The sequence below is a fragment of the Choloepus didactylus genome, chromosome 3 (genome assembly GCF_015220235.1).
Source record: "Choloepus didactylus isolate mChoDid1 chromosome 3, mChoDid1.pri, whole genome shotgun sequence".
Lineage (NCBI taxonomy): Eukaryota > Metazoa > Chordata > Mammalia > Pilosa > Megalonychidae > Choloepus > Choloepus didactylus.
Genome location: NC_051309.1, coordinates 57,350,279 through 57,377,657, shown reverse-complemented (window position 1 = coordinate 57,377,657; position 27,379 = coordinate 57,350,279). Strand labels below are relative to the sequence as shown.

At 34.7% G+C, this 27,379-nt stretch overlaps 1 protein-coding gene across 1 annotated transcript; it reads left to right on the top strand.

Moving 5' to 3' along the window:
- On the top strand, nt 1-26,678 carry NMU (neuromedin U). Its single transcript, XM_037828942.1, has 10 exons — nt 1-112; nt 5,273-5,328; nt 12,295-12,342; nt 15,825-15,884; nt 17,224-17,253; nt 17,346-17,396; nt 18,878-18,952; nt 22,387-22,440; nt 23,720-23,759; nt 26,546-26,678. Exons 1-9 carry the CDS (start codon nt 1-3, stop codon nt 23,753-23,755), a joined length of 522 nt encoding a protein of 173 aa, XP_037684870.1. The 3' UTR covers nt 23,756-23,759; nt 26,546-26,678.
- The last annotated feature ends 701 nt before the right edge of the window (nt 26,679-27,379 follow it).

Below are 27,379 nucleotides of genomic sequence, written 5' to 3'. Positions count from 1 at the left end.
ATGCCACCAGAAGCGAGCCGCCGCCCCGGGCTGTCGGCGGGACAGGTGGCCGCGGCATCCTCACGCCTGCTGCCGTTGCTGCTGCTCACCTGCTGCGCGGGCGCCTGCCGAGGTAAGACCGCCGCGCGCCCCTCCGGGCACGGGGCCGCTGTCCCTACTCCTTCTCTGCCGCTTCTCTGCTCTCTCTTCCCTTCCTTTCTCGCCTTCTCTTGGCTCAGGGGACTTGCCTTCCTCTCGCGCCGCGGGGCTCCCCTGCTTCCTGCTCTTGATCTGGCAGCCTGGCGACAGGCGCGGGTGGAGGCCGGAAGGTAGCCAGCGGCGCAGGGGTCTCCGACCCGGCCCCAGCGCGTTCCCGGGCCAAGCCGGGGCCGAAATCCTCGGCGTCCTGCGGACGGCCAGTACCGGGCCAACTGCGGTTGGTGAAAACCTGTAGGGCTCACTCAGACTCGAGATTTCCAGCCCCCGTGACCCCACAGATAACAGGAATTAAAATGCTTTCCCTCTGCTTGCAATTATTGAAGGTATTGAAGGTCGAAGCCAAAGAAGAGTCTGAATTTGATACTTCACCTGCTGATCCGAGGTACACTTGCAGAGAGAGCGCGCTTCACTTCTTTGGTTAGTGAGCTCCTGTTCTGTTCAGATTATACCGAGCAGTGAAACAGGCCTCATTCTAGCCGTTTTAAGAGGGAAAATAGTGGGTTCTGTGCCTTCCAAATTTTCAGGCACCGGATCAGGAAAAGGAATAGAGACTTTCTCATCATACAAAATTGGAGGGGCAGTTGTGCAAGCCGGGTTTTCAGTCTGTGCTACAGCTGAAGCCAATGAAGGCAGATGTAATTTGATAACAATAGGGACTTCCTCAGCCTGGCTTAGACAGAAGAAGCTGGAAAAGCAAGATCAGGAAGGGAAGTCTTATGCTGGGAGATATGGCAAAGCAGAATGCAACACGTTCCAGAGGAGAGAGTGCTTCCCTTGATTCCCTAAACGTACCATCCAGGTGCTTTGGCGATTACCATCACCGTTTTCCGCGCTCGGAGCCCGGAGTCCACCAGTGCCGGCCACTGCTCTGCTATAACCATGAATTTTCTACCTTTGCAGCACATCCCCTTAGTTTTCCTTTGCCATCCTGTAAAGGTGGGCAGACTGTTTCATCATTCATCAAAACCTTGACGATTTAAAATCCTTGCTGCAGAGATCTTTCAGAGCATACTGCCCAGCCCTCATTAGAAATGAGGAAAACGGGCCTATTATTCTTTTCCTAATCCATTTGTTTTTATTGTTGTCCTTTCATTGCTTTGATTTCCTCATTTCCTTGAGACGTTGGAGTGGGGAGGGGAAACTCTTGCTTGAAGAGAAAGGTAATTTGGCTTTGAACTCTAAGCAATCAGAAGCTGGGAGACCTAAACCTAAACTTTCTCTGTCACATAGCCAACTGTGATGCAACATGATTTATGCAAAGTGATGCTAATCTTTTTCTATTTTAAATTTTTATTGGTAAAATTAAGATGGTAATCTTTATCTACCTTTTTAAGGACACAGATAATCATACTTTAAAAAGTGGTTTTGCTATGTAAAGCAAACGTGCTTTTCATGCATGTTACATGCGATATGCTTGCAGTGATTTTGCAGCAGTGAGAAGGAACAGCTATTTGGGGGGTGGAAGCAGCAGGTGGAGTAGAAGGTGGCTCTTAAAAAAAAGACCAGTCTTGGATGTTAGTTCCAAAAAAGGCATATTTGCTGGCTGACCAATCATCTCATAAATACCCCCAATATTTTTTCACCCAAAGGGATGAGATGCCTCCTTCGTTATCCCAGATTCTGAGGCTGCCTTTTTGTGTCTTCTTTTCCTCTTCAGACCTGCTCCTGATACTTAAAACCTAATTTTTATCTCTCTAAAGATGTGGTGGAGATGTGATGAATACACAGTGTGATCTGCCTTACTCCTGAGCCCCTAAAAATGTCACTGGAGAGGAAACACAACATACATAAATAAGCAAAACTCAGAAATAATCTACCAAGATGAATCATTATGTGAAATATAACTGGGTGTATCTAAATACAACAAAACAGTGGTCACAAAGCCAGAGGGAAAAAATAGTGCTAATAAGTCCAGTATCCTTGGCAAAAATGAGTTTGCAGAAAATATAATAGCCATGAACAGATAAAGGACCAGTCACAGATTTGGTGGTTGAAAACAGTTTACTATTCAGAGAACATTATTGAAATAAAGAAGGAAATTTCCAATAAGAGGGGCATATTTTGGATATCTGCAACAAACTGTCACTTGATTTTGCCTGTGACAATAAGTAATCAGGTGCCCAAGATTCTATTTAAAGAGTGTCATTTCCTACTTTGGCTTCTACTCATTGACTAATTCTTAAAATTCAGTCAGCAATAATGATTTCTCACTTCCCAAACCTACACTAGATAAGTGACAAGAAAACAAGGAAAGAAAATTGGTACCACTTTTAAAATAAAGCCTTTTTCTTTCTTTCTTTCTTTTTTTGGTACATGGTGTATTTACAAATGTACAAGTTGTCTGACCAGATTATTTGCCTCAGTTAATTATATTGTACAATATAAGACTGAAGAGCTCACTGTACTTAACAGTACTGAAGTATAAATATCCTGATAAAACTGATGGATCAAAACAATGCAGTTCTGATGATGTAGAATGTACTGACATGATCTCTGCCAATATTTGGGAGAGTGATTTAAGTACTGCCCTTTGATAGTATAAAGCCCAGAACCAGGGTACCTGGGGAATCATATCAACTTTAGTTAAAAAATAGACAATAAGAAAATAATATACTTCCCCCTTATGTTCAGTTTTTGTCATAGGATACTAGTGGTTTTCTATAAATTATAGAAAATACTTTTTATTTTGGCTTCTCTAGCCCTTTTACCCACAGATTGGGTTTACCTGTTTTGTTTAACGGCCACGAACAATCTCCTTTTGATTTTATATAAGTGCTTGGGGCTAAGTTAGGCATAACAGCATTCTAAGAGGCCCATGCAAACTGGGGGGCCTGGAAGGAGGCAAGCTGCTCTTGACCAGAGGGCTGGTCAAGAGCATAAAGAATATAAAATTGCATTCTTTAATTAGGAATGCCCTGTCAACAAGAGATTATCAAAGGCATAACGCATGGAGAAATCAAAAGTACATATAGGTGAAAAATGAATCTGAAGAGTTTCAGTGGAATTTCTTCCCTTTCACCTCGCTTCTTATTTGGCTCTGGTTCAATGAAATACTGCTCTTTCCCCCCAACTCCTCTTTATTTTTCAAACCTGTTCTTACTTAGTACCAATAGATGGGTAGTGCATTCAAGTTGTGAGGAATGAGCCTCATGGCCTTTCAGATTGTTTTCATGAGAACGTTCAGTTCATTTCCCCCTTTTAGAAATTTTCAGACTTGTTTTATAAAAAGCTTAGACCTAAGATGTTTATGTGAGCTGCTTAATTCTGTTGCATATCAAGCATGCCCCTTTTCTTTCTACAATGCAGTGCTCGGTTTCTTGGCTATTCAAAGCGTTAACCGTGGAACAGCAGCATCAGTATCACTGGGGAGCTAACTAGAAACACACACTCTTGCCCTTACCCTAAATCTACTGAATCAGAATCTCATTCAGCAAGATCACCAGGTGCGTTGTATGCACAAAGTTGAGAAGCACAGCTTTTCTCTCCCTAAAAACAGAAGGAGCTCAGAGTATGACCCACCAGACAACTGTGACCTTGGATACACTTTTGTGCTAAGGTGAGACATATGTAATTGGGAAGTGTGTAAGATCTTTATCCACCGTGAATAGCTGTCCCATGAAAGAAGAGCCAGTCAGGTTCTGAAATAAATCAACTCTCCACTACGAACTATATGCCTCCTGTAAGTTACTTCTGTTTTCCTAATACTTGGTACACAGAAAATGTATTCTATTACTGTTATTGTTAGAACCTAAATAAAATAATAGTAAAACTTTGTGTGTGTAAGTTTAAGGGAAGACTTGACTGAAAGGTGGTAGAATTAAGGGGAAAAAAAATCTGTCAGGATTTGGAGTAAACTGGACCCGTTTGAAATCTGCGTCGACTACTTATCTATTTGTGTGATTTTGAACAAATTAATCCTTTCTTGCCTTAGTTTCTTTATCTTAAAATGGTTATAATAATATTATCTATTTCGAAAGGTTGGTGTGAGGGTTAAAGGACATAATGCATGTAAAGTGCTTAGGACAGTGCCCGGTATTAAGTAAATGTTCAATCAATGTTAGTAGGTGCTTTCTTGTTATTATTGGGGATGGGGAGGAGGGTAGTTTCTGTAAGCCTCTTTTTTAAAGCATTTAATTTTGCTACATTTGAAATCTTAGAAAAATTTTGTCTTTTACTGCAGGAAATTTTCTTGTTTTTAGTAAAGATAAATGTACACATATTAGAAAATAAGTAGTAATTACACTTAAATACTAATAAACTCAAAACATGAAGATAATATTTGTAGCATGAGTTAGAAAAGTAAACTTATATGATAATTTTATTTCAGTAATAATTAAGGCCCTGACAAGTAATTCATTATTTTTTTTAAAGAGCTTTATTAAGATATAATTCTATACCATGAAATTAACCTGTTCTGAGTTTACAATTCATTGGGTTTTAGTAGACTTACAGTTGTACAGCTATCATGACAATACAATTTTAGAACATTTCCATTTCCCTCAAAATATCAATTGTGTCCATTTGCAGTCAATCTCCTTTCCCACCCCAAGGCTCAGGCAACCACTAGTCTACTTTCTAACTCTATATATTTGCTTTTGTTGGGTATTTCATATAAATATAATCAGAAGCTAGATGATCTTTTGTTTCTGGCTTCTTTCTCTTAGCATATTGTTTCTGAAGTTTATCATGTTGTAGCATATATCTTTAGTTCATTCCTTTTTTACTGCCAAATAGTATTCCATTGTGAGGCTATATCATACTTTATTTAGCTCTTAACCAGTTGATGGCATTTGGATTGTTTCTATTTTGGTCTTTTATGAATGATACTGCTATGAACATTCAGGTACAAGTTTTTGTGTGCACATATGTATAATTAATTCTTTGTAATATTATTAAGGTTTATTTAATAATTATGTTTCTTTATATTAAGTCAAATGCTGAAATTTCTAGTTGAAATAGGAGAGCAGTGATTATAATGAAAGATGAAATATAGCATCTGAAAAGGAATTATATATAATTATTTCATTTTAGAGAAAAACTGTAAGGTTGACATGTGGCATAACTTTATTTTTAGGTGCTCCATTACCTCAAGGATTAAGGCCTGAACAAGAACTACAGCTGTGGAATGAGGTAAAGAATTTTCCTCAAACAAATTAGTGGAAACTTTACTTTCTTTGAATTTATCATGGTAAATTAAATAATATAATTGAGCTTTAGGACAACTTGATTTTACAAATATTCTGATATCAAAATATTAAGAATTATTACTTACGTTAAATAGAGAAGTAAACATTTAAAAAGTACAATGAATTGTAAAGTAAGACAGCAGAAATAAGTTCTGATAATAGAGTAATAACAATACATTTGAATGTGTTAAAACATACCACTTAAACAACAGAGTTTCAGATTGGATTTTTTAAAAAGATTCAATAATATATGTCTATAAAAGTAACAAAACAATAATAAGCATAAAAGAATGCAAAATGATGTGCCAAGCAAATAACAACTGAAAGAAAATTAGAGTAGCAGTCTTAATGTCTGATAAAATAGAATTCAAATGCAATAACCATCATAACAGACAAGAAGGTATATTCTATGCTGGTAAAATGAACAACAGAGCAAGAAGATGCAACCATCATAAACATATATTAACAATGCAACCTCAAAATTTATTTAACAATTGATTGAACTTCAGGGAGAAATAGATAACTGTTATAGTTGGAGATTTCAATATACCTCTCTTAAAAACTGATAAAGCAGATGAAATATAGGCAGTTTTATCAAAGACCTAACCACATAATTTGTAAACATGAGCTTTTGCAGATGTTTTTTAAAACCTACGTTAAATAGAATACACATTCTTTTTGAACACAAAGGAAGCTTCCTTAAATTAGAAGATTCATTTCAAATGTTCTCCAATTGTTAGCAATAAAATTAGAAGTAACAAAAGTATAATTGAAATATGCCTCCTGTTTGAAAAATAAATGTCATTTTGGTAAATAACCCTGTGTTATCGTAAAGGAAATTGCAAAATACTTAGAACTGTATGACATAATAACTTTGTAAGTCAAAATTTGTGGGCTACAGCTAAAGCAGTAGTCAGAGGAAAATTTTAGCTTCATATATATTTATCAGGAAAGAAGAAAATTTAAAAACAAATAAGGTAAGCAATCAACTAAAAATATGGAGAAAAAATAATAATACATCAACAATATTAACAAAATCATGACTTTGTTCTTTGAAAAGATTAGTAAGTTAGACCTCTGCAAAGGGGAAAATAAAGGTAAGATATAAACTGAAAATGGGTTGACAACCAAGAAAAACAGAGATTTAAAAATTGTTTTTTAAATATATTATGAATAACTGTGTGGTAATAATTTTGAAAATGTAGAATGAAATGGATACATTCCTAGAAAAATATCTAATGCCAAAAAGGTGCAAAAGTCATACAAAAAGCATTGAAGAAAATGAAATGGAATGGGAAGAGAAAGGATTAAACTTATTGGTTGAATTTGATATTACCTCTTTCTGTTCTTTTGCTTCTTCTTTTCTTTACTTATATCATTGGCTAGGACCTCTGTTTGTGTATTACACAGCAAATGTATCTATAGCTTCTCCAGAGAGTACAAAGTTGCTGTAGAATTTCAATATGTAACCTTCACCTAGTTAAGGAAGTTCTCTTCTTTTTCATTCTTGCTAAGAGTTTTGTTAATCCTAAATAAATTTTGAACTTAATCAACTACTTTGTTTGACGTCAATTTTGAGATAAGCAATGTATTTTTTCTCCTTTAATCTATAATTGTGATGAATTGTATTAGTAAATTTCCTGCTGTTTGACCATTAGAACTGATGTGAGACTTCAGAAGGTTGTTATGATACCCATATTCAAGAAGCAATAATAATTCCCTGCATCAAGAAAACCTAATGTGAAATTATAGTCTAAAAATAATATACCATCACAATGGCAACAAAAAGTATAAATATTTAGGAATTAACCTAACCAAAAATACACAATAGTTCTATGGAGAAAAAAAATTAACTATATTAAAGGAAATAGAAGATGATCTGTATATTTGGAGAGACATTCTTTGCTCTGAATGGGAACAATCTAATGTAGTAAAAATATCATTTCTCCCCAAATTAATCCATAAAATCAATGTAATTCCAATCAGAACTCCATTTAGGTTTTGTTTAGAAACTTCATAGATTTAACCTTAAATCGATATGGGAAAATAAAGGTCCACAAATAGCTAAGGAAATTGTAAATAAAAGAACTAAGAGTGCCCTACCAGATATCAAGAGTAGTATAAAACTGTAGTAATATAAACAGTGTGTAATGGCATAAGAACAGATAAATGAACCGATGGAACTGAGAATATAACTTGGAGACTGTAGCAGATACTGTCAGTGCCGTCCTTATCTCTTTTGCTTTCACCATTCCAGGGTATGCCAGATTTACTGCTTCTATTTGCAAGGCCCTGTGGCTCTTTTCCTTCTTGGTGTGTGCTTGAGCAGGACAGAAATATCCTCAATTGATGACCTAAGGTAGTTAATGGATAAATACCTTGACTACCTTGTCCCTCGGTTGGGATAACTCTGAGACATGATCTACCCTCTTTTCTAGAGTTCTCCGGAGAGACTGATCCCCAGTTGCCCACAGTAGTAACCTGCTCTATAACATACTCCTTATGAGCTTCCTTCTCTTCCCAGTTTTATTTCTCGATTCTTCTACCGATGCTTCTTGGATCACCTCCAAAAACATCTACTTGCATTCACACCCTTAGCTCAAGGTTTATTTCTGGGGGGAGTCCAATTTAAGACAGAAATGCACACACATGAAGTTACTCTACAATAAAAGTAACACGAAAGTTCAATGGGGAAAAACAGATTAGTAAATAAGGGTTGAGAAAACTGGCTTGCTGTATGGAGAAAAATAAAAGTAATACCCTATACAAATATGTAAGGTAAAACTGAGTAGTTAGATCCTCCCCCACTAGCCACCCCCCATCCTCAGTGAATCCCTTTCTGCTCCCACCCCGGACTCTGAAGCCAGGAAATCCAAGAGGAAATGACTGAGCCCATCTCGGTCCCCACCCATCCACGTCCCCCTGGCCACACCTCCTCCTGGCTGCAGCTGCTGCAGCTGCCATCCCCCCACAAGGCTGCCAGCCTAGAATCCCCAGCTCTGACATGTTGCCATCTGGTTGACAGTGTCTCCTTACCATCATTGGCCTGTTTCTCCCCACCAGAGGACAGATGTTGGAGCCATCACTATGGAGCCAAACACTATGGACATTCACATCTTCACTTAAGTCCCAGATACCATCCACCCAGAACTTCAGACCACCTCTCAGATTTCAACTCGGTAGGCTGGTTAAACAACACAGAACCAGATCTAGACCCAGAACCAGCAATCCACAGAGATGGATGCACTTCCAACAAGAGATCCAAGGACAGCCATAAGGGGCATGGAAAGCATCACACTCTCCAAGAGAAGATCCCCAGGCAAAGACATCAGAATAGACCTTTATACCCCCAGGCTGAGTGAGGATATGGATGACCCCTTCTATGATGAGGACACCCTCTGGAAACGGGGGCTGTTGGTTACGGCCATGCTGTTCATCATGAGCGTGTCATCCTCACCAGTGGCAGATGTAGGCATTGGTCCCAGTTAAACTGGAATTATTGCAGGTGAGTCCATCGGAAGTGGGGGCTGACAGCCCGATGGCATGCTGAGACCGAGCCTCCTCCTACCAGCTTTCTCCCTCCAGGGGCATCCTCCTCCCTCCTCTAACAGAGCATGTAGAGTGATCATATATGAAGTCCAGTCTAAGAGGGAAGACGTGATGGTCCTTGGCTGGGACTGATCAGCCCCAAGCCCCTGACCCATCTAGCCCTGCCCATCCCTGAAGGCTGCCTTGGCTCCCCTGGACATTGTCCAGAGGTATTCATTCTGTCCAGATAAAAAGTAAAGCACTGTGCTCCTGGGGGTAGGGGTGGGGATACAAATAGTTAATAGAATACTATGTAGGAAAATATCTTTGTGACCTAGAACAGGGAAGGACTTCTGAAATAAAACTTGAAAATATAAATCATAAGGCAAAACAAAAAAATGAAGAATTGGATTGCATTAACAATAAAAATTTATTTCAACAAATCATCCATAGAAAAAGGTAAGAGCATTTGAAAGAAATTAATAATGTTTAAAACTACTAAGAGATTGCTATTCTAGTTTATCTAAGAAACTATCAAATTGATTGGATAAATACAGTATAGGAATCCAAATAGGCAAAGGATAAGAACAGGCAGTTTACAAAAGAAGAGATCCAAAAGGTCAACAAGCATCTGAAGAGATGCTCAAATTTATTGGTATCAATGAAATGCAAATTAAGACAATAATGAAGTGTCACCTCCTACCCATTACACTGGCAAATAATTGAAAGCTAGGCAATTGTAAGTGTTGGCAAGGATGTGGGGTACAGGAACCCTTATGCATTGTTGGTGAGAGCCATTCTGGAAAGCAGTTCAGATAGTTCCATGATAACAGCATTCCCTCTCCTGGTTATATAGCCCATAGATATTCTCCTACAGATCCATAAGTGAAGGACACACAAGGAAGTTGATCACAGCTTCATTTGTAATGGAATGAGAAGGAACCTGTCTGTCCATCACTGGCGAGTGGACAGGTAACGTGGCAAGTGCACATTATAGAGTACTCTAGAGCAGTTAGATGCAACATACTAGTTGTACATTCAGCAATGTGGATAGATCTCAAAACAGTGATAAGTGAAAAAGGTAAGAAAAGATCACACATACACCCAAAACAGCAATAAAGATTTTATAAGAACTATAAACAGAGGATACAAGTCAAACACATTATTAGAGTTGCCTTTGGGGGATGGACTGAGAGTTGGAAATGGAAGTATAAAAAGAATCCATCATTCAATAAAATGAGGCCAATGATGATGGAGAACTATGAATTTTGTACCTAAGTCACCCCTCAAAAACTGCACATGAAAAGAAAGATAAGATAGATGATAAGGGCCCATGTACTAATTAGTCTTTAATAGTATAGAAATTCATAAAGTCTTTTATAAAGGTCTCCATTGGTAAGATAGATAACAAAATACATGCAAGAAATATATAAAGATGAATAATTTAGAGAACAGATTAGATATTAATGTATAATAGATATTTTTGCTTGGTATCATCTATATTTCTGTGGTCTTTGGAAAAATGTTTTAGATGATAATTCTAGAAAAAAACAGAGTTGAAAAGTACTGTAAATTCTTTTACAGAAAAAGATATATTTAAAGATATTAAAATGCTAAGAACAAATAATTTTTATGCCAGAGGTTGTAAAAATTATACTTTTCAATCCATATATAGAGACCTAGCCATTTTCAAATAGATTCACAAATGGATTCGGCAGAGTTCTCAAAAGCATCTCGTGGCATTCAAGACCATTAGCACCATAGCTGAGTAAGAAATGAACAAATGCTTGCCCAAATGGGAACTGGTTGAGCAATGTCACTGGGTCTTTGAAAGAAATGAGAACAAAAACTGAAGAGCTTTGCATTTGTCTCTTAGTTTGAGTAATTGTTTTGTTATTACAATGTTTTTATTCAAATGACATTGATGTACCAATTAGTTCTGAGGCTCCAGGGTTCTCTGTTTGGGACATGGGCCACCTTGACACATGTGGATGGGCACCCTGGGCTGTGGTTGGACAGTGTTCCCCTTGAGCATGCAATGTCTTCAGATAATACCTAAATGCTATGAACCTTTCAGGAAGAACCACCTTCTGCACCCTACTGCTGTAAAGAAGATAGCATCTGGAAATGATATACTAAGCATTGGTCAAAACTCAAAGCTTAGAAAGGCATCTTTGACTTTTTATTTTCTTCTACAATTTAAATTTAATTCAAGGATATTTATTGAGCACTTACTCTGTGCAAGTTAGATATGACATAGTCCCTGCCTTCAAAAAGTTTGTCTATATCTTTGTGTCTATGATTCTGGGTTTCTGTGGTATGGAAGAGGGAGCAGCTGGGTGGATACAGGGGACAAGATGAATAAAATAATTCCCTAAATATTTGTGATATATAGAGAAGGTAGCAAGTTCTATAAGGATAAAAAGTAGGGACACATAAGCCTATGGTTTTCTCTAACTTGGTATACCTTTGTTATTCTTTAGAGAATCATTATTTTAGGACATGATCAACTTGGAAGCAATAAGAAGCTTGAGAAGCTTGGATTGTAGAGTATAATAATTCCCCCTCGGTCTAGCATGAGAATGGAAATTAAACTGTTCCACAAAGACTTCAGGGACTGGAAGAGACACCTGAGATCTTATGTCATAAACAGGACTCAATCTAAATCATCGCAGGCAGACAAGAATCAGTACCGTTTTCTCCAGCTTCCTTTTAAGAGGCCATCTGTCAAAGAAATAAATATTGTAAACATTTCCAGACACTCAGCGTAGTGCTCAACTTTTTAGCACAGTTTTTTTTAAATGATTAATATAAATCCCTTATACTACAGTTTAAAATCTCTCTCTCAAGTTGTCTTTTTAGGATGATGGCTGAGAACAGAGTTGTCGTCTAAAGTTCAATAAACCTTCATTATAAAATAGAACCCTTTTCTATGGTCCTTTTGGCTCCAGGGTACTGAACTAATAGAGATTGTCCATGTTGTGTAAAGGCTTTTACTGTTATGCAGTCATGTTAATTTAGGTAATGTGATTAAAAAAGAACCACAGGATAACGGAATACTTCTTAATTTTGAGGCCATTCTTTGGTCACTCTTATATTTCTCAGGCTGAATAGTAACTGAAGTTTTTCTCTCTGATGATCCTCATCAACTTTAGTGGGAACATGTACCCCTGTAAGTAGGAGTGAAAATTGGGGAAATCCCAATTCCATAACTTTGTTAAAAAGTTTAAGAGGCTCCTGACTCCCTAATTAAGAGTCCTAAACTCAATTAATGTTAAATAAATAACTTGACTTTGTAAAATCTACTAAATAAAGTCTCATTCTGTCCATCTTCTACTCCTTTCTATTTCCAGGATATAACTTGCATTTTTGTTTTCTACAGATAGATGATGCTTGTTCATCTTTCCTGTCCATTAATTCTCAGCCTCAGGTAATTCCTAATTGGAGGTGTTTTTATGATAATGTAGGCATTTGTATAGTGCTGCAATACTCCATCTCTCCATTTGGACCTGTTATTACTTTATGGACTCATTAAAACATGTTAACATATTAGAGATTATTATATCATCTATAGCTAATAATCAATGCTATGGACTTAAATGTTGTAAAGTGCTAGGGCATTTATTCCTAAATAGAATATATTTGAAGATAATAGACATATATTTTGAAAATTGTGAAATGTCAAATTAAAATACTAATTTCAAAATCAAATTCTGCATTAAATTAAAAAGAATGTATTTATTGCTGTATTTGAGGGGCTAATATAGCTCTCCTCCAATTGAATTTGAAATCCATTCAAAGATAGATTTATGGAGATCAAAGTATCATCATAAATGAAATGTCAGTTGGTGCACATGAATTTACATCTGATGCCAAGTGCGTGTGTCAAAACTACCTCCATAATCAAACTTACTTCTGAGTCCCAGACTCTGACTCTGAGCTCCCTGCCGAAGTCAGGGAAAGCCACAAAGCAGAGACCAAACATGAATAGCAGACCACAGAGCTGGCTCCCAACGAGGGAAGGGCTGAACTGAGCATGCCCAATTTGTCCTCCAGTTCACCCATCAGATGACTCACTCCTCTTCCCATAGAAAAGAGTTAAGAGAGGGTTGGGCAGAGAGGCCAGGAAAGTTGTTCTAATGCTGCTACATGGAAACATGAGGAGTGAGAAATAGTGCGTCCTCCTTACACTGTCCTTACTGGAAGATGCTGCTTCTGTCTGTAGCTCTATCTCTGAGTGCAGGTTTAGCACAGATTGTCTTTGTGTCTTGACCTCCTAATCAGCAACACCAGTCTCCTGAACAGAGAAGAGGACTGGGTGGAGCGTCCTAGCTCTACCACTCTCAGAACAATCAGCTGGGTGACTGGGGTATTCCCTCACCATGGTCTGGCCAAGTTACCATGGCCATCTTCCTCTCCCACAGTCCTTCCAGAGTGTCATCCTAGCCCACCTGGAGAAACAGCCTTGTACAGTCTGCTATATCTGTTCTGCTGCAAACCCATTCCTCAGTCTGCAGAGCATCACTTGCAGGAAGTTTAGAGGCTTTAGATAGTAAAGAAAGACCAGGATCAAAATAGATGACAATTAGAGAGAATATTTCAAATTACTCAAGGAATGTTGACTGACATGTGACATATAACAGGTGACTGACATATAAATGTTAATATATAACATGTATAACATTTTAATTGGCATATAAGCTTTTGTGTTGTATTTAAAATTCAGGAATACACCCACAATCATTTTGATTTCTGCCATACTAGGAGAATGAATTTTAGAGCACTCATCTAAGCTTCATCAAGATAAACTATGCTTTTATTGGATTTCAATACTGTCCACCTTTTAAGAAGGGCATGGTAAATTTACTACTAAATCTTCTGCATTAATTGATACAATTCTTAAAACATCATTAATTTGCACATTATTTCATTATTTATGTGACTATTTGAGCAATGCTTCAAAACATTTTCACCAAATAGAAAATAAAGGATCTTAAAATTCCATAAATGAAAAACAAAATATTAAATTTTTTAATATAATAAAAACCTTTAAAGAATAGTTGTAGCTTGGTGAATAATGGTTTCTTGTAAAGAGGAGCCGGAAAAATGCATTTGTTTGAAACTTTTTCTCTCAAATGTCAATCATGTTGCCAAACCTCATCCTGCTTAGAAACTGTTTCTAAAGAGAAACTCCTATTTCTGAATTTATTCATCTTCAAGTTATGAGATGCCTCTTCAACACATGACATCACGGGATATTTTCTTTTTATTGTTTTGTATTTTGCAGCATTTTTAGGTGGGGTTGTACAAAGAGGTATATAATTTACTTCCAATTTTTATGGGGGAAACATGTCTCAAGGGAAAAAATGAGAAAGGAGGTATCTGTGTTCATACTCTTTCTCTCATCCAAGTCCCACTATAAGCTCAATGGTCAAGACCAATGCAACACAAGAATGCTGCATTCTACCAACCGCTAGCCATATGGACAATCTCTCAGAACCTCACTTCTGTCCTCTCTGCATGAGAATAACTGTTCCTGTCCTGTATACTGCACAGCTATGTTGTAAGACAGAAAGGGATTATGTATATGAGTGTGTTGTAATTTATTGAAGTACTCCATAAATATGAGCCATTTAATATTATTAATATATATCCCAACAATTTGCATGGCAGGCACATAAATGGAAAGGAATAAAGCAGACCTCTGATATTACCAAGGAGGTATGGAAAAACTGTTTCATGAATCCAACCGTGTATCCTTAATTAGAGCCAACCATATAAAACATGCAGTTGTTCAAAGAGTGAGATATTGGCAGCCTTGTACGACCCTTTTCATTCTTGATGTGGCGTATCATCCAAGTTAAGAGTGACTGCAGCTATAAATCAAGCTTTACAGGTCACACATTTTTTAATGATACTCTTGTTGGCTAAATGCTATGTACCTGGCACTGTGCTACGAACTTTTCCTACATTAGTCCTTCCAATAACTCTCTGCAGTGGTGTTTTCATCTCTGATTTATGGCTGAAGAAACTGAAGTTTAGAGATTAGATAACCTCCCCAAGGCAGCACAGGTAATAAACAGTAAAATAGAAGTTGCACTGCTATATTGGCAGGCTGTCCAATGCCATAGGCTCATACCTTTAACCACTAATTACTCCTCCTGCCCCCCCCAACCGTTCCGGCTCCTCATTACTTCCAAAATACATTTATTAAGTAATCAATTGTTCAGGGTACTTCTGTACTAAATGCTGTGCAAAGCAGGTTTTGCCCCTGCTTGTCCATTTTTGCTCTTCCTCACCACACCCAGCTGGCTGCTATCCACAAGAGCCCTGCCCTGCTTCTGTGCTGAATGCTTTGAAAAACCTGATCCTGGTGTGTGCAGTCAGCAGCCTGGAAGGGTGGTACTCAGATTAGGTTCACCACACAGGGCTTCTTCCCCTCCAACTCCCATTGTTTGCAAGCAATTGCAGGATTTTCAAATTAACCAATAATGAGTAATATTCAGCCAGGCTCACAGCTTTGGCATGTGGATACAGACTTTGCTACAAGCTGGGAAAAATACTCCTTCTGGCACTGCCCTGGTTAGTTGGCCATAGAATTTCATAAAATGTCAGCAAGTACTGAGAACTATGTATCTGTACTCCAATGGAAGCCTTAATCAGTGCATATATATAGTAAATAACATTTCAGTTTGGAAAGAAGGTTTAACTTCTAGCAACCAGATTTTAAAGAGAAATCAAGAGATTCCAATACAGTTTCAGTGGGCCACAGGAAGGTCGTATTCTGGGTAGTTGGAATATCCGTGTGCTTCTAACATTGTACAGTTATATCTTCTCATTGTACACGTATTTCACAACATGTGCGAATGTTTTGAAACCTGAAACATGGCCTTTTCTTCTCATTTCCATTAGGCATCCAGTGCATTGGAGGAGCTTTGCTTTATGATTATGGGGATTCTACCAAAGCCTCAGGTAAGGTCAAAATAGTGTTTTGTTTCTAGGCAGAAATTTGCTCAGTGATTTCTTGGAATTCCTCCTGGAAGAAAAAATGCCCAGTTTAGGAAGTATGCTAAGAGGGAGCTAGGAGAGAATAAGTTGATTTTGCATAAGAAAGATACTTCAGTTCCTCTGATGGCTGGGAATTTAGGGTCATAGTAATGGACTTTTTAGTCATCTAATGGGAAATTGTATGTCCTCCTTTAGTAAAAGATGTACTCCAGTTCTGATGGGGGAAATTTGGGGTCATATTGCTCTATTTCTCTCCCTGACTCATACTACAATTGGAGAACAGATGCATCTTTCTAAGCTGCTAAGCATATCTGATATGGCTTGGAGGTTAAGACATTATACTTTGTTAGAGAGAAAGACAATACGAATGCCAGTAGAAACACATGTACTGTCAATATGCATTTGAAATTGTATAATTACTGTGGTATCTTGGTTTCTTAGCAAAATTACTTGCTGCTTCTTGGAGAACTTTCTGTCCCGAAGTGAGAATGGGTGAGAACTTGAAAAATAGTATAATGTACCATATCTCATTTTATATTTTGTATCTTATGGATGAGCTTATTTAAAACAATTCTATTGAGGGGTAGGAACCTCAGGTTTAGAACTGTATTTTTCATTAGCCAATTCTAATTTCACCTTTGATTGTGGGGCACTCTGACTTCCATACCTTCCACATACAATAATAAAAAGAAACCTGGATAGTTTGAAAGCATAAATGTTTTCTGAAATTAAATAATCTAAGTATTTACAACTATATATTCTTTCCAGTGTTTTGTAATAGTGACATTTTCCACAAAACTTAATTGACTTTTTTTCCTAATTAACATAAAAGACAGGTGTATTTACAATGGTGTTTATTTATGATCTTGCTTTCGTATTAAAAGCAAATGAGAACAAGAAAGAACAACAAAAAGGAATGCTATGACCCCTTTTAAAACAAATTTTTGGAGGGAGAGAGGAATATGGAAACGTTTATAGAAGAAAGCAAAAATAACTCATAATCTTATCATTTAGTGATAACCACGTTTTGATGTAATTCCTTCTAGTCTGTTTCTCTGAATATTCCATCATGTGATTATATCATAATTTCCCATTCTAGCACTGTTGAACATTTAGGATGTTTCCAATTTTTTTTAACTATAATGAATAATGCTGCAGTAAAAATTTTGTCCACTTCTCTATTTATAAAAATTAATTTCCTATGTTATTTTTAGATTAACACATGTTTAATTTCAGTCTTATAATTTATATGAAAAAAATATGTGTTTTTTTAAATTATGTTATTTATATCTCCTTTCAACAGGAACTAGATGAAAAAGATAATACCAAAAGGGTAAGGTGATTTTTATAAATATATACACAAAAATAATAAAGTAGATCACTAATTTTCTATGATAAAGCTCACTGCTTTCTTTTTAAAAACAGTTCCTATTTCATTATTCGAAGACACAGAAGTTGGGTAATTCAAATGTTGTGGTAAGTTGTAGAACTACTTCTTATGAGTTATCACTAGTATTTCTTTAAAAAAAAAAAAACAAAACCTGTTTTTGCAGTTTGTCTAGGAGCACTAGGTCAGAATTCATGTTTTTTGCTTTAAAAGTTTATATATGCATGAACAAGTAGAATTTAGTATTTATTATATGTTTAATTCTTTATGTCAATAATTACACATATATTAAATTAATTTATTCATTTGTTCATTCACTCAACAATTATTTACTAAGTATCTACTATATGCCAGGCACAATTCTAGGTACTAGAAATACAGCAGTAAATCAAACAGAAAATATTAAAAAAAAATCCCTTCTTCCACTGAACTTACATTCTAGAGACCCCCTGCCACCTAAAAGCAGATAAATAAGTAAAACATGCTTCAGATCATGACTGGTGCAAGGGAAAATAGTTATATCCAATAACTTTAATTCAGTTCACTTCCAAATTGGGTTGTTTAGTGGGAATTTTTCTTTTTTGTATGAATGAACTTAAAAAATGTTAATCCACTTTAGTGTTTCAATTTAGAATATCTAGTAATTATTTGACTGTAGTATTCTTTCTAAGCTTGTGACTCACTACAATGGATCAATTTAGGGAATGAGGAAAATAGTGCATTTTAAATGTGTGCACCTTTGGAAAGGCAACTGTAAACTTAAACTCAGTTTTAAATGTTTATCATGTTGAATATTCTTACATATAGGGAATGGTCACTTAGTTTATACTGGCTTTAAACCAAATAAAAGCTGTTTAACAGATACCCATATATAGGGCTTCAAGTAATCCATTTGATAAATGAATTACTATTAGTGAGAAGGCTCAGTTTTTAAAATGAAACCTTATCACATAGCTACATGTTTCAAATATGCTTTCATTTTCTTCTGCTTGGCATCTTTACATTTTGAGAAAATATATCTTAGTCACATTTTCCCTATCAACATTGTCATTTTTTGTGTCCCCTGTTGTCTTGCCCCATGTGTTTTAATTTTAAATATAATATATAATTTTTAAAATATATTACTAGATATGTGTATAATTTTCAAGATAAACATTTTCATAAGAGAAGATGGATTCTCACAGAGTTGGTTTCCTCTGTTTCAAATCATTTTAAGTTTAAGTCTGGAAGCAGACAAACTGCTTTGTGCCTCTCAAAGATGGAGTGAAGTGTTTTTACTCACTGACCACTGATGATGGGGATGAGGCTCCTGGGAAAGTGTTTCTCCAGCATAATGACAAAGATCTTAGCATACAGCTACCAAGTGTCATTCCCTCTCTTGGCCTTATTCTCTACGGTTTCTTGAAGTGCTCATAACGAGCTGTGTAAGATGACATCTTTTTCTTTTTATGTCTGGAGCAAGTAGAATGGGTAAAAACAACAAATAAAACAAACAAATAGGAAACCGTCTTTATGCCCAGTGATGAGAAACCATTGAGCTCATCATATGTGTGTGTTCGTGTCCTCTCAGTCGTCTGTTGTGCATCCGTTGCTGCAGCTCATTCCTCAACTGCATGAGAGAAGAATGAAGAGATTCAAAGTGGACGTATGTAATACAAACTGCATGCTTGCTTTGCCACTCTGTGTTGGGGCAGCCCTTTCTGTTAATTCCCAGTGTACTATAGAAAATACTCTTAAGAATAAGCCTCATGCAAACACCCAATTTGCCAATGTGAAAGCATCTATTGGCAGAGATGTTTTCACACTCAGGGAAAAGAAAATTGTTTCCCCCATCATATCACGTCCAGTCTAACTCAAGCTGCAGGCAGAAAGGAAAGCTGGGATTACACTCCTTTCCAAGGACAATGACCCTTCCAGTGAGAAAACCTATTCTTGTTTGAAGAAAGGATACTGCAGTATGTCTAGTCGTTAGATGGGAATAAGAGAACAAATAAAGGGAGGTTTACTGCCTCTCTGTGTCCGGTTGGCAACTACGAAGTATTAAAATATTAGTAAAGCTTGTAAAGTAAATATATCAGAAACTAAATGTAGATATTTTATCCACAATTAACAAAAAATATGGCCCAAATCCATTATCTGTGTTTAAAAGGAATATAACCAAGTCAACACATTTTAAACTAGGAATTATGGAGTTTTTATTGTCATTTAAAAAGAAACCTGACTCTTCCATAATGATGAAAGTTTCTAGGTAATGCCATATATTGTTGCACCATATTATAGTTTTTGGTCTTGCTTCATTTTATTCTTTCAGCAACTCTATTAAGTAGATAATACAAGTATTGCTATCCCTAGTTTACAAAAGGGAAAATAAGACTCTGAATAGTTGAAAAGATTCCCGAAATCATACTAGTAGGTGAAATTAGAGATTACAACAGTCTGCTGACCTCTAGTTTAGTCAAATATTTTTTTTCCACTGTGACATTCCCTTTGTAGTTCAATCTTTGATGCTGCTATATTACTAAAAATTGAATTCAGGCCAAACTTTTCCTAAATTCAAATACCATATTAATGTCATTCTTTTTAAGGTGCTACCAATGTCTTAAAATACTTTAAAAATGCATAGGCATTTAAAGTATAAGAATAAATTCCTCAAAATTTATTTTTGTGGTCATTCTTTAATCCTTGAATTCTTCACATTCTTAAACTAAGTCTCCATCAAGGAAAATATTTTATGCTGCCAACTTTAAGGAGAAATGTTGGAGCAATCATGGTAATCCCTTAAAATTTTAGAATTTCTGGAATGAAAAGTAATATAAGTTTTTTTTGAATTGCTTTTTAAAGTGTTTGGCTTCTGAATGGTATAAGGTTTTGGTTTAAAATTCCAGTTTCTTAAAAGAGACCCCTAATTTATCATTTTGACTACCTTACGTCAGAGGCATTATTTTTACAACCAAGGCTAAACACTCAATTTCCAGACAACTGGCTGAAAATGTCTATTCTGACTTAATAGTATATTTTGTCAGAGGAGTGATCAATCCTAAAATTATATTGCAGCAAGCCAAGTTTACCAGGAAACTCTGAAAGAAAAAAAATGCAAGAAATGAATAGAAAAACAAAAAATGACAGAGAGTGTTAGCTTGGGTCAGCCTTTCACCTAACTTTAAAACATATTTTTGACAGTAAAATATTCTGAGTTCTTGAAGAAAATGAGTTTTCCTATCATAATGCATTCAAATACTTAAAAAAAATTTTTTCTGTGAAATATATATAAAAAGGTGGCAAATTTCAAACTACAATTTAACAAATAGCTATAGAACAAATTTCAAAGGATGCTATGGGTTACAGTTCCACCATTTCATTTCTTTCCTTCTAACTATTCTAATTCCCCATCAACTAAGAAGAAAATTATATAGAGATTCAGTATTCATAATCCTTTGTTAAATTCCATCTTGTCTGTTGCTACCCCTTCCTCTAGTTTCAATACAACTCTGATACTTATGATCCTATTAACAATCATCACCCTATCCATTCCCATACCTTTGAATTCACCATCATTAACATATCTGAACATATTAGATTATCATTCTCCCTCACTAGCTTCTGTCTAAACTGTAACTCATGAGGTTTTTGGAAATTTCCTATATAACTACTTGTTAAATCATACTTCAAAGATATTACCTTTTTGCATGTATATTTCACAATAAGGAAATAACTGAAACTGGAATTGTAGCCCATAATATTGTTTGAAATTTGCTCTCTACTTGTTAAATTGCACTTGGGAAATTATCACTTCTAGGTATATATGTTATATTCTACAATAAAAAAAAGAAATAGTAAAAAAAAGAAAAAAAATTCGCTTGTGGGACATCCTCCCCTCTCATCCCCCACATCTTTTTATATCTCCTCTTTCCCACTTCCTTTATATATTGCTCTATCTCCAATATAAGACTAAAAGACCTGTAGGTTTGGGATTTGCATTTTAAAGTTTACAATTTTCTGTACATTTTAAGTTACATTTTATTCTATCTTTTCCTTCTTTTTCTTTCTTCTCTTTAATATAATGATAACTTTTCTTGTATAGGCATTTAAACATATAGCTTCTATGTGTATGTTTTAAAAGACTAACTTTTCAAGCTTTTAAGTAATCTGGGAGTTACAGTAAAGACAAGAATCCGATACAAATATGGATAATTTAAGATACATTTGTTGTAAAGCAAGGATTTTGGAATTTAAGTAGATGACAGAGCCATTTCTTAGAATTTAAAAATATGATTGTACATACAGTATGGAATAATTTAAAAGATCTTGACTGATAAGTTTTATGGTGATTGCCATCCTGAGGATACCTTTGTAAGTAGTTGTTAATGAAAGTGGAGAGCTACGAAAGCCAATTTTATAGAAACTATAATATTTAAATAGTTTTTCATTAGGTTTGAAAAGAAATGTTTTAAGAAACACCACAAAATTACTCATATGGTTAATTGGTTTGTTCCTACTTGGTGTTTTTTATTACCCCTTCTGTAAATATAATTATATTGGGAAAATCTCTTCTGAAGTATCACTGAATAAACAAAATTTATCAAAGTTGCCCCTCAATTTCAATCTACAGTCCTATAGAAGTATAGTGTAATTTTTCTAGCTCTGATACAATTCTGTTTTATTTTTCCCTGTTCATGTGTTAATACATATGGTATGTATTTTAAAGAAATTATTTCATTCTTAAAAAATGCTGAAAGGTACTTTTTAAATATAGTTAATTGTTTATGAGGTACCTGTCATCTGTTTTTCTACTTATTGATGAAAACTCATATACCTGACAAAGTTCTTGAAAATAGAATCTGTATATTGATAAGGAAATTACTTTTAAATACAATATTCTGATGATATTGCTAAGTGTTGAAAATTCTCCAAGTACAGATATTCTCTACTAATATGAATTATATATACAAGTCCTTGATTCCCTCTTTAATTATGACAATAACTTGAATATAGCTTTGATCTTCACTATACTTTCAAGAAGAATTTGCACTTATTTTTAGGGTTATATGCTTTCCAATGCCCTCATTTTTTCTATTTCAGGAAGAATTTCAAGGTCCTGTTGTAAGTCGAAGTAGAGGATACTTTTTATTCAGGGTATGAATATACTCTATTTTAAAAAAAATCGATCAATGAAAAAATTGAAAGATGCTGTCACTGTGCATTTCTTTACATTAACTCATAAGTTTCAATTAAGTTTTCAAATTTATGTATTCATAGTTGACATCAGGTGTTATAGTCTGAGATTCACTTCTGTCACTTTATTGCTTTAATACCAGAGTCTCTGATCTCTTTTCTGACCCACTACTCATGTTTGTAAATACAGCAAATGGCATTCATCTATTTTACAGTTTAATTTCATGAAATTTCAGGTACTGGGAATTAGTGTCTTAATGCTACTTTACTCCTTAAATTCCAAGGAATCATTAACAAATTTTTTGATTTTTTGAAATTTGCTCTCTACTTGTTAAATTCCACTTGGAAAATTATCACTTCTAGGTATATATGTTATATTCTACAATAAAAAAAAAGAAATAGTAAAAAAAGAAAAAAAATTTTGATTGGCAGAGCTATGACTACTTTCACAAGTTTTTAAAATTAAAAGACCCAACCACACTAGAGACTATAAGTAGACAAAACTTTATAATTGCATTTCTTATCTATGAAAGGTGAGTTTCTTTCTAAGCAGCTATAATTTCTAAAATATTTGCATCTTTAATACATAACCAGTGCATTAGTTAGGGTTTAATACAGGGGCTGTGAGTTTAAGGAAAAAAAAATGGATTTAACCCAGGCTGGGGAGTGGAGGAGGTACAGAGAAGGCTTTGTGAGCTGAATCCCAAACAATCAACAATTGGCTGATGAAATATTTTGCTAAGAAATTACAAGGTCATTGTAAAGGCTAAGGGGAGCCATATGTAAGATTTACGCTTTGGAAAATAATTCTAACAGCAAATTAGAAAGTGGACTGAAGGAAAGAGCAAGACTAATAGCAAGGAGAAATAATTCTAAACTGTGACTTCAATAAGTTAATTTTGGTTCATATAAAGTTAAAATTGAGAATATTTGTTTAAAAATTTTAGTACCTTCAAGGAAATAAGCAAAATCAAATACTATTTAATTTAGCATGGTTCTCAGCAGCTTCAACATCACCTCAGAACCTGTTAGAAATGCAAATTACAGAGTTCCACCCCAGATTTACTAAATGAGAAACTGGCTGTGGGGTCCAGCAATCTGTGTTGTAAAAACTCCTGTAGGTGATTTTGGTGCACATTAAAATTAAAGAAACCCTGATTTAGTTTTCTTTTTTGCTGCTTTTCTATGAAAATGAGCTTTAACACTTATACTGACTTATTTCTAATTCATTATTTTCCAGCCACGCAATGGAAGAAGGTCATCAGGTTTTAATTAAAATGGTATGTGTTTTACATTTCAATCAAATTTGAGAATTTCTGTTGTTTTCAAATGTTCACAAATTAGACTATGCTGAATATATTCCTATTATTTGATGGCATGTGTACGGTGATAATCTAAATACTTCAATTTTAGGGGCAGTCAGGGGTTCTGTGATGGAAAATATCAGTATTTCAGGGGCAGATTTGTTTTTTCCATGTTGTGTATTCTTCAGATTATCCCACAGTAGTAGTTATCATTGCTGATTTTATAGACATTGACCTTATTACCATTTATTGTGCAAATAATATATGTCAGGGATTGTGTTCTGATTGTGGTAATCAGTGTCCAACAAAATGGGACAGAACTTACAGACTGAATGTATTTCTGTCTTCCAAATAGCCCATACTCAAAGATTCTCTCTAAAAGTTTGTGATTTGCCAGTTTCTAGAGAACTGAGAAAATGTTGGAAGACATGAGAGCATGACTTGTATGTTGGTTCTCTCAGGGTTTCCACCGTAGTCTGGGCACACAGTAGACACAGTAGCTGTTGGCTGGCCCCACCTGTTTAATAAATATGTTAATCTTAATATCTTCTTAGAATATGAATTTTGAAATTAAACTTAAATGAAGAATAATACATTTAAAGCACAGAAATAAAAGTGTTTTACTAACTTTATATAATCCTTAATCTGGATTCAATGTGAACATATTTTTGCAAATATTTCATTCTTATCATTTATATCAATTCTTAAATATATTTAGCATAAGAATGTTAAAATTCAATATTTTCTCAGAAACAAAAGCCCAAACCCACCATTTTAACTACAGAAGATATCAATACCAAAATCACACAATATTTTAAAAATAAGGGAATAAAAACACTGCATATTAAAATTTATGGGATGCTGCGAAAACTATATTCAGTGGAAAAAACAGGCCTTAAACATGTCCAAGAAAGAAAGACTTATTGAATCAAGGATTTAATTCAATAAGTTAAAAAAGAATTAAAAAATGAACCTCAGGAAAGCAGAAAGAAAGATATTTTAAAATTAAGAGAAATTAATAAATTAGAAAACAATAAAGTAGAATCAATAAATAAAACAAAATCTGGTTGTTTGAAAAAAGAAACCCACAAAATAAAAGTCTATAATTAGGGTAAAATATTCAATAAAAATGGGAAAAGGCATAAATATACAAAAATACAAATGAAGGAAATAAAAACAAATAATGAAGAAATGAAAATCATAAAAGAGTACTTGACAAATCTATGTGCATGTAAATTTGAAAAACCTGATAAAATGAAGGATTATCTAGTAAGTAGATGCTACCAAAATTGACCTCAATAGAAAGAAAAAATTATATAAACAGATCAATGGCCATGTAAAAAAATAGAAAATATTATCTAGAAAACTATCCCCTCAAAAAGCACTATACCCAATCTCCAAATATTTTTTATGAAGCCAGTATGTTATTAATGCTAAAACTTTACAAAAATATAGAAAAGGAAACTGTTGGTCAATCCTATTTATAAATATCAATGCAAAAAGTTAAAATAAATATTAGTAAACAGTATTCAGCAGTATATTTAAAGAATTATATGACCCCACTGAGGTTTGTCCCAGCAACCCAAGGATAGTTCAACCTTAGAAAACCTATTAAAATATTCTCACCATTAGAAGCAAAATTATATGATCATTTCAACAGAGGCTTTTGGTAAAACTCCACATCAATTTCTATTGTTTTAAAGGGAGATCCTATAGAAAGAGACGAATCCTTTTTTGACATTACTAATACAATAGTCTCAAACAAAGTAAATAGTGGGCTTGATAGTAAAGCATTTCACAGCATTTCCATTGATATCAGGAACAAGGCTAGAATGTTCTGTCACCATTAATGTAGTTCTTAATGCACTAGCCAATTCAATTAGACAAGAAATAAAATATAAAAATATTGGAAAAAAGAGTTAATGTGTTAGGCATAATTAGGAACTTGAATTTTCAAACTATGTTTGATACTCTGTTTCAGAAAAGGCCTGGTAAGTTATTTTCTTATCAGGAATATTAGAATAATTTTTTTTTTCACTTTTCAAGGACTAAGAACAAAGACTTAACAGAAAAGAAACGATACCTTTTAATATTGCAAATGTACAAAAATTGTTTAATACTAAACAGAAAAAAATGTCCTTGACTCTAACATCAAACTTAAGTATTGAGTGCTCAAGATGTGAAATGGAATTTAATCCATGAGTTGGTCATGAGTTGATCAATTTAGTAGAAAATTCTCTCCAAAGTTGAAAAACATAACTTGATTTGGATTTTTTCCAAGATTAAGCTCTACATAGAATAATTCACTCTGGATTTCGTTTTATCTTGCCAGTAAATAAACAGTTCAAAAATCAGTTTTTTTCTTTGTTTGTCTCAACTCATTATCTAAGTTATTACTCTATCCTGAATGTTTATATTTACCTAGAAAATGATTAAACATAAAATAGGATGACTCAATTGCATATACACATGAAATACTGTATTCATAAATTTTACTGGCATCAATGAGTTTTAGGAAACCATTTTATGTAATTAAATATTATAAAATTTTGGAAAATTCAAGTGAACAGAATCAGTATTCCAGCAGAGACAGATTAAATGATACATAGCTAGGAATATACAGACTGAAGAACAGCTGGAAAATATCTCAGAAGTCAATTTTATCATACTATGACAAAATGTTCATATATATCTTTATATACAAACATGCACACATTCACATACTTACACTTGAATCTAATTCAATTTTTCTTTTTTTATAGGATGCCAACTAATTTTTCAAAGAAGAAATGCCATGGAATACAAAGTATACCAACATTTTGTTTTCTTAAAAACAATCCTGGCTTACTTTACCATGTTTGAGAATTCCTGTGTTGTAAACATTCTCAGTAAAAGGTGGTTAAGATTATAAATGTTTAAATTCTTGAAAATAAAAAAGCATCTTAAAATAGTTTTTTCTTAGTGTTGTAATGAAATGGTTTGTAATAAATCTGTAAATAATGATATTCCTCAAATCCTTGCAGCTTTTGACAATACTGATACACATGTGTTTTTGTTATTTTTATTAAAGGCACTCAGTAGACAGTTGAGTTTTAATGACTTATTTTAGTTTATCCTATTTGGATTTTGTCAGTTACAAAATCACCCACCCTATTAAATGGTCAGAATGCCCAGTAGTTAACAATCTTAGAATATGAATACTAACTAAAACTACACTATTTGGGGGATTAGGTCATAACCCACCAATAGTCCAGTAAGCAAGTTTTGATTTATACTCTATGAAATGGATTTCTGATTGCTACAGATATATCAGGGGCTAGCTTTTTCTACCAACAAGTAGTATTGAGTTCATCTTAAAATAAGTTGTTTTACCTTGCAACATCTAAAAGGCAATATATCTTGTCCATTACCGGGAAGAAAATAAGCATACTAAAAGAAGACCATGAACACAGTTGGAGAACTTTTTAACATCAAGTCAGTATTTAGTGGACACAGAATTAACCTCAGATGGATTTTGAGTTTATCTCACTCCAGGTTCTCCTTGTTTTTTTCTCTTTTGACCTCTCTCCTCAGCCTACACCTTCACCAAGCAAGTT

Excerpts from the sequence above, each read along its gene's own strand:
- NMU (XM_037828942.1), top strand. The coding sequence starts at position 1 with ATGCCACCAGAAGCGAGCCGCCGCCCCGGGCTGTCGGCGGGACAGGTG. Across the intron at positions 12,343-15,824 it reads CCATTAATTCTCAGCCTCAG|GCATCCAGTGCATTGGAGGA; the intron begins GTAATTCCTAAT and ends CATTTCCATTAG. Across the intron at positions 17,397-18,877 it reads TGGGTAATTCAAATGTTGTG|TCGTCTGTTGTGCATCCGTT; the intron begins GTAAGTTGTAGA and ends GTGTCCTCTCAG.